Source organism: Schistosoma mansoni, chromosome 1 (genome assembly GCF_000237925.1).
Source record: "Schistosoma mansoni strain Puerto Rico chromosome 1, complete genome".
In the NCBI taxonomy this organism is placed as follows: Eukaryota; Metazoa; Platyhelminthes; class Trematoda; order Strigeidida; family Schistosomatidae; genus Schistosoma; species Schistosoma mansoni.
In genome coordinates this window covers 554,012-565,139 of record NC_031495.1, presented here as the reverse complement: position 1 = coordinate 565,139, position 11,128 = coordinate 554,012, and the positions used below count along the sequence as shown (strand labels likewise).

General features: G+C 36.0%; 1 protein-coding gene across 1 annotated transcript in view; it reads right to left on the bottom strand.

The window, feature by feature from the left end:
• Window positions 1–436: 436 nt before the first annotated feature.
• Window positions 437–11,128, bottom strand: part of Smp_160440 (putative zinc finger protein) — a gene marked incomplete at its 3' end in the record, with an annotated part of 38,573 nt that continues 27,881 nt past the window's right edge. Inside the window, exons 15-21 of the mRNA XM_018792903.1 lie at window positions 10,194–10,280; window positions 8,475–8,561; window positions 6,892–6,978; window positions 5,491–5,577; window positions 4,644–4,724; window positions 2,396–2,689; window positions 437–837 (exon numbers count right to left, since the gene is read on the bottom strand). Coding sequence (XP_018647469.1) covers window positions 437–837; window positions 2,396–2,689; window positions 4,644–4,724; window positions 5,491–5,577; window positions 6,892–6,978; window positions 8,475–8,561; window positions 10,194–10,280 — 1,124 coding nt within the window. The remainder of the gene's footprint in view (window positions 838–2,395; window positions 2,690–4,643; window positions 4,725–5,490; window positions 5,578–6,891; window positions 6,979–8,474; window positions 8,562–10,193; window positions 10,281–11,128) is intronic.

Here is an 11,128-nt window from a genome sequence, read left to right as displayed (position 1 = left end):
TGGTGTAGTGTGGTCGGGTATATGTCTGTGTATGAACTACATATGTTTAAAATATAATATTCGAATAGTGGAGGGTGTTTACTGTGTTCTGGGTTCAACAGTCAAGGTAAGGAGAAAAGTTAGTGAATCGAGGACCAATAAAGATTCAGAAGTGAATCAAGGCTAATAGTGATGGTTGGTTGGGTAATGGAGGAAGTCAAAGAAATCGATATTCTGACTGGCAGTTTTGTCACATGACATTAGGGAGCAGCCTAAAGTCGTAGCAAAATGTGTATCATGAATGAATTGGACTGAAAATCATAGTATATTTCTTAAAACTACACAATTCAAAATACGAACAGTTACATCAACTTCAACTTCGTGAGATTAATAAATGAAAACAGTCACGAATGTATTAAGTTTACAACATATCGTAATCTAATAATTTTACCTTTTATTAAATTAATATAGATGGGTCAATTTCAGTGACAGCAGTACTAGTAGTGATTGGTTCAGTCTTAATTGTATTCGAGTTGGTACTACTATTTAATTGTTTAATATTGGAAGCACTGTGCATATTCGGTGAATGAATTCCATTTGTAGGGAATGAAGCAAAAGTATTGAGAACAGCTAAAGCATTCGTCAATGTAACATGATTCATTAAAGACGTTTGAGCAGAAGTGTTAACAATAACATTAGAAGTAGAGGAAGAGTCTAAAGACGTCGTCGTCGTGTTTGTAGGACTATTAAAGAAAAAGTTGGGAAGTGATAATTTCAAATTGGAGAGAGTAGTTGTATCCACTGTTTGTGAAGACTCAAGTGAAGGCGTAGGAAGTGTGGAAGATTGTTCAGTAGACACTGAAAATAAAAACGAAAACACAAGGTTATCAACAAGGAACTCAACTTTATTCGCTCATTTATTTATCGATACTCAGGAAATATTTAAATCATAAGTCTCAAATATTCAATGTTGGAAGTGACTGGTTCTACTGAGATCGTCCATCTGTTTGTGTTGAAGTGGATGACATTAAAAATAGATAATACAGTGGGTAGACCAGAATTCAGTTGGTAGAGAAGTCGTTTCGCATGGGTATAACCCACTGACAGTCAAGGTTTACTCTGAACTCTGCCAGTAGATCTTATAGGGTTACTCCCGGTTCGAAAACCGGGTAAAGGAAGACGGCTATGTATGGCGTTAGTAACTCAGTCCCCTAGGAAACAACCTTGGTAAAAAAAAACGCTAACCAGAATAAAAGATTTAAACCCTAACCTACGAGTTGAACAATCTTCATTTAGAAGAATTATGACGTCTCATGGTGAAAGCCAAAATACTTCCTAAATCATGAGACTGATGCCCCTTCTAAGAACCAGAGCAACATTTAATATAGATACATGGAATGTTAGGACAATGTGGAAGACCGGTGAGCCAATCAAACAACTATGGAAATGAGGAGATATAACTTGGCAGCGCTCAGAATCAGTGAAACCTATCGGATAGATAGGAACCCAGGATCATCAAAGCATCCTAAGTACTCATTTTCTAAAGGAATAATACAAAATAAAGTTAATAATTATATTATTATCAGTCAAGTACAGATACTTATACTCAGCTATTAGCTACATTTTAAAAAATTATGATAACTGGTGATACTGTAATGAATGAACACATTGATGGGGACAACCTAAAATATATTTTAATATAAAATCATTGAGTTCTTTCGTTAAATGTGAAAACTATACGTTCAACACTTCATTTGTAAATCCTTTATTAATTGTCTTAAACTTCATTACCATAACAATTACTGTCTGTTCCCGATCTCTTCGATTCGATCCTCCTAACATTCTGTTGCTAAACCTTCCATTTCTAATTGGTGTTATATACTACGTATGTCGACATAAGTAGCATACACTATAATACTACTCAGCTATCCAATTTGAAGTAGTTTATGTAGGATTTGAATCTAGGAGAAACTAGTTAAAAATAGAACGTTTTAATCATTAACTTTCACTGTTTATTGTCGATTTGATGCTGTTATGTTGTGAAAATTTATACAATATGAGTGAATCCTTGTTTACTTCTAATAATTAAGATGATGATAAAGAATCTTGCGAGTGCGGGATCGTGGATGCGCACTGCCACTGAGGAGTCCCATAATAGGACGAAACGGCCGTCCAGTGCTTCCACATTTTCCATGGTGGTCTAGATTCAATTGACTCATGATTTCAATTATGAAAATACTGAAATCTTCACAAAACCCCTTCTGATAAAGAAATGTTGAGAAAATTGGAGGAAAGTCATAGAAAAGCTCTCTTCGAATAACTATTCACAATTCGTGTTAAAAGCGAAATTAAAGCATAATAAATTATGCAATATACACACTGGTCTATTTGATCATTTGAAATAATCCAACCTTACCACAATTAGAATCTGTATTGCTTGTATGGTCAGTAGATTTGATTAAATTAGGTGTAAATTCGGAAGTTGAAGACAATGCTGATAAACCAAAACTTGAGACTACAGCTGATAGAACTGCAATAGCTGTAAGATTTGGATTATTTGATGATCCTGGTGGTGTAATACCTAATAAAGGTGTAGGGAAATTCGATGATGTTGTTGATTGTTGAGTAGTGACAGGTGAGTCAAGTGTAGATAGTTGATTTGAGGTTGATGATACAGAGTTATCATCGGTTTTCACACTAGTCGATTTATCTGGGGAAAATAGAACATAATCATGAATTAGATTCTTGAAGAACAAATAAAGGTCTTAACAACATCATAAACTAAATTATATTATAAGAGGATAGTTTAAGGCGAGGGATTGGCAAAGCAAGGGCAGCATTTCTACAATTGAAGAACATATGGAACTCAAAACAACTGTCAACTAATTTCAAAGTGAGAATCTTCAATACGAACGTCAAGACAGTCCTATTGCACGGAGCTGAAACGTGGAGAACTACTACGACCATCATCAGGAAGGTACAAGTATTTATAAACAGTTGTCTACGCAAAATACTCAACATCCATTGGCCGGATACTATCAGTAACAGCCTTCTGTGGGAGAGGACAAACCAGCTTCCAGCTGAAGAGGAAATTAGGAAAAGACGTTGGAAGTGGATAGGACATACATTAAGGAAATCACCAATGTGCATTACAAGCAATCCCTAACTTGGAATCCGGAAGGGAAGCGGAAAAGAGGAAGGCCAAAGAACACATTACGTCGGGGAATAGAAGCAGATATGAAAAGGATGAATAACAGCTGGAAATGAAGGCTCAGGACAGAGTTGGATGGAGAATGTTGGTGAGAGGCCTATGCTCCTCGACGAGGGGTAACAGGCGTAAGTAAGTAAGGATAGTTTAATATTTAATTCTATAAGAACTATCTAAAATGGTCAGGTCTTTTAGTTTCATTATAAACAGAAATTCTAAGGTATAAAGAAAACTGTGGTGACTTTATTTAAACTTATATATCTGCACTGACATTTGCTGCCATTGTAGTGAACGAGAGCTCAGGTGGGAATGACCAATTTATTATTCAATAGGAGATTACAGAATACCTTCATCAAAAATATCAAAACCACAAATGTTTCATCAATTGTCTTTTACATTTTGTATGATCCTTCCAATTCTCAATTCCTTCCTATCTTCCTCAATTGGATCTTCTTAGTCTTCTGCTGCCAGGCATAGTATAAAACATACTATTTGAATAGGTGTTCAGTAGTTGTTGCTTTATTATGTCTTACAACTCTTGACTGATATCACGTAACAAAACCACCAGTCAGAATATCGATTTCTATGACTTCCTTCATTACCTACCCAACCAGCACTATTAGCCTTGATTCAATTCTGAATCCTCATTGGTCTTCGACTCAGTAGCTTTTCTCCTAACTTTGACTGTTGAGTCCAGAACACAGTAAACACCTTCCACTATTCGAATATTATATTTTAAACATACGTAGTTCATACACAGATATATACCCGACCACACTACACCATAAAATGATATGTGACAATTATGATATGATCAAGCCAAAAAGTGGATGTGAGTAGGGGAGACTGTAAATACTAAACTGTCAAAAGATTAAGAACGATAAATCGTATAACAATAGTTAATAGGTCAACTGAGAGCTTAGTGTAGATTCTTTTCGATATTAGAAGAATCTCCTTATGGTTCGTAAATCGGAAAAATAGAACAAGTTCACAATATGGTTTACAATTAGTTGAACAATTACTGAGAACAAGAGAGCATAGAACAAATATCTAGCTAAATTTCATTTCTAATGTAAAGACTACGAATAGATAAATCTTCACAAATAGTTACTACAACTAATAATAATGATCATGTAGCCCGATCAATGACAGACTTCAAGTAGTATCACAGGGATCCCAGTGAGAATCGGTAAGTGACAAAGTTCAGTAGTGTAAAGGGCATAGACGTTGAATACAACAGAAAATGTTTTAGAACAATGTATTAAACTATCACTTAATGCTTAGCCACAGAATTACGAGTTTTACGTCTATTACACCTCTTACATTTTAGAAAGCTAGAGGTGGACATCATTAGATATCCCAAAGTGAAAGTCCACCTCAAAACCGAGTTACATTAGTTATTATTGTGGTTTTATTTTTTCTCAAAAGTTAACCTCTTTTATTTTAGTACTCTTACTTTCCATACAACAATGATACTTGAAACTGTTGAGACGAAGAAAACTTTGTCCACATTGTGTACAGTCATACGTTCGAGTCTCTGAAAAAAAAGTAAAATTATAAAAAAATAATAGTTATGACGGTAACAGTCATTTCATTTTCTTAAGATACATGGATTCGAAAGACAGTCAAGTTTTTGTTATTTCAAAGTTAAAACACCATTTGATCGTGAAAATAGACATAGATATGAACAGGAAATACTGAGGACAACACATAAACGGAGCACAAACTACAAGTTAAAAGACATCAGAACAAACTGATTTAATTCTTGTGAAATAACGGCCATCCAGTGCTTCCAGGTTTTCGATGATGGTTTAGCTTCAATTGACTCATGATTTCAACTATGAAAATACTGAAATATCTACAAAAACCCCTTCTCATCAATAAGCATATGCTCACTAGTGACTGACTGTAAGGAATGTTTCCTTGAGTTCTAGTGAGAAGCAGTGACCAGTAGAGTTCTACCAAGTCTGTTGTAGAGATATCAACTCACTGAAGACAGTTGATGAACAGCTGCTCAAAATCGTGGATTGGTTGAAGTTAGACATTAACACCGTTGGATGCCGGCTCAGTGGTCTATCGGCTAAGTGCTCTGGCGCGAGAATGGTAGGTCCTGGGTTCGAGCCTCGCGAGTGCGGGATAGTGGATGCGCACTGCCACTGAGGAGTCCCATAATAGGACGAAACGGCCATCCAGTGCTTCCAGGTTTTCCATAGTGGTCTAGCTTTAATTGACTCATAATTTCAACCATGAAAATTTCACTAAATACTTAAATAAGAAGTTTCACTTTACTTAGAATAACTTACTCTGATGTACAGTTCGTTTGTGATAACGTAAATGAATAACAGTGGTAAAACGATCGCCACACAATTGACATACATGTTTAAATGCATCTAAAATCAAAAGAAAATTATTATTTTAAAAAAAATGCTGGATGGATAGTATCACTAACTCATGGATTATAACAGGGAAGAGTTAGACAAAACAGTCAGGTTTCAATTCATTAGAAAGTGAGTGGCTTACAAAATTAGTTTACTCATTCAACTATGATTAGTGGTTTTATTGTTGGAGGCTGACGACAAAAATTCGGTGTTGTGAGCAGTCTTTATTTAGCTACATGATTGCATATCATTATTCGGTCAGCTTTCCCTGTTTTCATTTTGACATTAGGAATTCCTCTCATGAAAACCCTACTTATCACTGATACAGGTACACAAACAGGGTAAAGATGATTCAACTAAAACACTGTGACAATCTATGAAATCATTAACTATTCGGACAATATAGACTTCTTACAGTTAAGATCCTTGGTATAATTATTGGAGATTTTCAGTGACATGGTTTAAAATTAGTCGCAGTGGTGTACTTGTTATTGACTAGTTATACTCGACATACTTCATATTCCTAACTTATTTATTAAAACACATAAATATTGGTACAAAGGGGCACCAGATATATATGCGCCTCACAGATCTCATTTGATTTGTGTGAGGGCTGTGATACTGCCCAGGTGCTCAGACTGAAGCAGTTGGTTTTCTTAGGGGCCACACCCGGAGCCTTGGCCTAAAGATCTGATCCACAAGGCAGTGGAGCATCGTGAAGAGATGCATTCCCATGGTAACCAGTGACCAGTGATTGATTTATACGCTATTTGTTCCCTCAGGATACTGGAGCCCATGTGCACTACTGGTTTGGAATGAGGGTTTTCCAACTGCCCTAGGTGGACTCACCATATCCACCAACCCGGTTAAATCGCCGGACATTCGCTTTTCGTCCTCTCAATTTCGTAAACAACACTTCCGCCACGAGTAGGCAGTGAGTAGGAGTTTCCTGGCAGAGGCTATATACATGTGGCCATATGAGAGCATTTCGAGAAGGAGAGCGAACTCTCCCCACTCTCGGCCGTACCAGGGCACTTGGGGGCAGCCACAGCCTAGTTTGGTCTAGATGACTTGATTGAGATGCTGCGGTGGGTTGTGCTCGAATCGTGGCTTAATGAAATATTCCTAAAAGAACTTCTTTGCTTTCAACTTCCTCTTTCTCTTTAAATGGTAATATGAAACGTGAAAACTTGACTTAATTCAGATTTCTGCGCCAGAATCTGCATTATTTACAACTAACAGAAACAACGAACATGGATAAAAACTTGGAAATATAAATAATACTAGTGTCAATCAAAACTAGAATAAACCGAAACGAATTCTTACCATTACTACATGATGTTGAATGAGATTTCCATTCCACCAGCGACGAAAATGAAACACCACATGTACCACATTGTCTGGGTTTCTCATCTAATATGACAAAATGTCAGAATGATGAAGTCATTTGGACGGGTGATTCACATTGTATTGTAAAAAAAAGTTTACAAACATTTCGTATCTTAAGACTGATGTAAAATATTGGTAGGTATTCAAAGCATTTTTCTAAATTCATAGAACGAGTAAATGAACAATACTCAGGTTAGATGTAGATAATGTGTAAGGATCGGAAATTTGCTGATGAGATAGTGAATCCTCATCGACTGACGTGGTTAAGGCATGTATTACGTATGCTTAACCATTGAGTGCATTCACGTGATATACTGGCTGGTGTAGTAATAAGTTGGAAGAGATAAAACAAGATATGGTATCAGCCAGTGAAGTTACTGAATTTTTAATTGAGATCATGAATCAATTGAAACTAGACAACCATTGAAAACCTGGATGTTAGACATTAATTAACACCGTTAGATGCCAGCTAAGTGGTCTAGAGGCCAAGGGTCTTGGGTTCGGATTCCGCGTGTGGAATCGTGGGTGCGCACTGCTGAGAAATCCCATACTAGGATGAGACGGCCGTACAGTGCTTCCAGGTTCTCAATGGTAGCCTCACGTTCATCGATTCATGATCTTAATCAAAGACTTAACAATCTCCACAACCCATACCGATGAGTCATTGATTGTTGGACTAAGTCTTGTTGATAAGTATGTATCAACGGGTTTTGGTCCACGTAATGATCTTGATCAGTGGTTGGAGACGTTTGATAATCTCATTAAGAATTGGTCACAATATCGTACATTCATGTATCTCCTACCTCCTTATAGATCCTGAGTTCCTTCATTCACACCTCATTCCACATTCTAGAACTATACTCACAATATATAAAATATAATTGTTATGATTTGTTCATTAATCACCTAACAAACTTCATCTCATTTTGTTGATAGTATATGCCAGCATAGAGTAGCGCATAGTTATATCAAGAATTATAGAGACCATGACTGATGATACTCAATTAGCTGCTTTGCAGCTTTGGACAACTATTTTAATGTGCTTTGACTTATCAGTAGTATGCATCTACAACGGTAAGCGAAGTCGAAGATAACACATTTAGATGTCAGTCAGTCAGCTACAACGTAGGACCATGCACACATATGCATCGGTCCAAGTTGCCATATCTCGTTTTGAAAGGTGAGAAAGTAACAATATAAATATCATTTTAAAGTCAAAATTGTTACCATATTTCAACAATTATATCATTTGGTTAAACTTCATACTTATTCCTCTGTCAATAATTATGCATATACAATGGTTGGATTAAATAAAGTTTGGCTAGAAATCAATCCATAGTGATACACAACATTGATCCATAGTATTACTGAAGCCAACAATACTTAGACTTTAGGCGTTAAAAAAATAAGGGTAATATTAATATGACTAAAGTACAAACCCATAAATTTCTATTAATCAGTTAGAATAAACAGTACTGTAAGCATTAAAGTGTAAAAGAATTTTAAGAAAGTTTCATTACCAGTGTGTGTAGTAATCATATGACGAGTCATAGCAACTTGTCGACTGAAACGATCACCGCATAATTCACAAGTGAATTCTTTTCTCTCTATGCAATAAAAAAGTGAATAAACATGAAAAAACATGAATGAACTTGACTGAAGTGATCAATCTGTTAAGCAATTAGATGATATGGATTAGAATTAGTTACAATAATGTAGACACAACCATCATTTGTCTTTGCTTAGATCCTGAGTTTTAAGTAACAAAAACACAACATAGGAATAATTTACGCGATTTCTGACTGTTGAGGAAGGTTAAAAGGTGAGAAAATTGTGCTACGAAGAAGTATCATTAGTGACTTCTATGATTCATTAATCTGTGTTACTTCACTAGTAAATCAGATCAAAATGAAACGATAACATTAACCTACATCTCTTTCATCAGCCTATGGCAGTTTAGTTGGTCTGTTTATATCAAAACGGGGATAAATTTATGATAAGTACACGTGCATTCACAGATGCAATTTTCAAATGAAGCATTTTACCACTCTTAATTTTCTTACTCTGGATAGCTGGTTAGGGTAGGCGTGTATTTCAAGTCAACCAGATCACAGCACACAACAAAGCTGATATGGCAGAGAGCAGTTTTTTTACTAAATGACATGAGTATTTTCAAATAACTGGAATTTAGAAAAATATACATAAAGTAACTGCATATTTGGTATATTACTAATAGTGGAATCCGGGACAGGATTGCTGTTCCATTTGGAACTGGTGAGTTGCATCCTAGTGTTAATTTTTAAAGTGAGACTAAGACCTAATAACTTTCGCTCTAAATACCAGAGCATTACCCACTCAACTAATGAGTCCAGATGGACGTTAATTTGCTCAACAAATATGATGTGAACATCAACACTAGAATGTAGGTACATTCAAATGACGAGTCCCATGAAGGAGGAAACCCGTGTTATAGATTTTACCACTATTTAAATACCAAATATATTAAGAGGGCGTAACAACGTTATGTTGAAGCGATCTGCTAAGGACACATAGGAACTGATCGATACCAGTCCTAAATATTGACAACGAAATATTACAAATCTTTATCAACAAAATAATTAGGTGGGTCTGCTAGTAAAATCTTAAAAATACATCGGTAAACAAACGAGAATAGAAATAAACAAATAGATACATTATCGGAATGACGTTTGTGGAGATTGTAGAAATTCAGTAGTTGATTCAAGCTAAACCACCATGGAAAACCTGGAAGCACTGGATGGGCATTTCGTCCTAGTGTAGTGTGGTCTAATTATATCCACATAAGTATTATATGGTGATGGTCAGACATAGAATGTATTTTGGCAGAAAACTGATAAGGAAAGAACTGAAATGAAGCGCAATTGGTAGGAAAATGCATGAACAATGGAATTAGAGAAGATGGATTGATTGACAGAAGGAACAGTGAAAATTGAGACAATTGGTTGTTAATTTGCAAATTAACTGTTTGTTGTATGGTTAAAAGAATTTAGTGAGATAGTCTGTAATTTGTGTCTAAATACATTCAATTGTCCCCAATTAGTGTTTTGTTCACAACGCTAGTATGGGACTTTTCAGCAGTGAGCATCCACGATCCAGCTCTCAGGACTCAAACGGCCGTTCAGTGCTCCCAGGTTTTCCATGGTGGTCTAGCATAAATCAACTATCAAATAGATACATATATTTGTAAGAGAAATAACTACCGGAATGCTTCAAAGTCATGTGTTCCTTCAAGTTATCAACTGTATTGAACAGTTCATTACAATAACGACACTTTCGAGCATTTCCACCTAGAAATGAATATATGTATAGGATAAACATTAAAATTGACAGAACCAAATGGAAAATACCATTAATGCAAACTAAAAGAGAATATTGAAGTTAACGATATGAACTTTAACCCAATACTCACTAACTTAGTTACAACTTTAAAACACAACTACGACGTAGTAATCAAGTTTACCGTAACTTACTTGTTAATTCATTTCTGTTTCCTGTAAAAATTGGTCTATTTATAGAAAAAAAGTAGTCGATAAGACTAAAGTAACGAGAAGAGATAATCACGTGTTTAAAAGCAGTGTTCAAATAAGCATGTCGACTATCGATAGTAAACCTGGCAATTTCATCGTAATGAACTGACGAAACAAGGAGCTGTTTTGCAAGACCATTTTATGAGGTTGTGATGAGAAAATCTAATTAGTTTGGGGTTAGATTATAATATTAATTGGTCACTGATTCTTATCATTCCTTTCCATGAAAAACTAAATACTTTCATAACCTGGTAAACAAAGATGAATAGTGGCTAGCAGTGGAATCCAGTTTGACGCGAGTTTCGTCCTACTTAGGACTCGTCAGCTGGATGTACCTGCATCTCAGAGTTGTTGATGTTCACTCTGGGACTCGAACCCATTACCTTTCTCTTCAAACGCCATCGCGTCATCCACTCTGCCACTGTGTCCTGATATCCACTTGCTTGAGAGATGGGAATGACTCTTCCCGTGAGATCATTTCTACTTGCAGAATTACTATAGAATTTAACAAGTATAGTCGCTGTCACAATGCAGCTGGTGTCTCAGGTCCACGCTGTTCGCTGTGGCTAGGTCTGTTGTAGCATGCCTTTCTCCTACCCGTGTGCCCA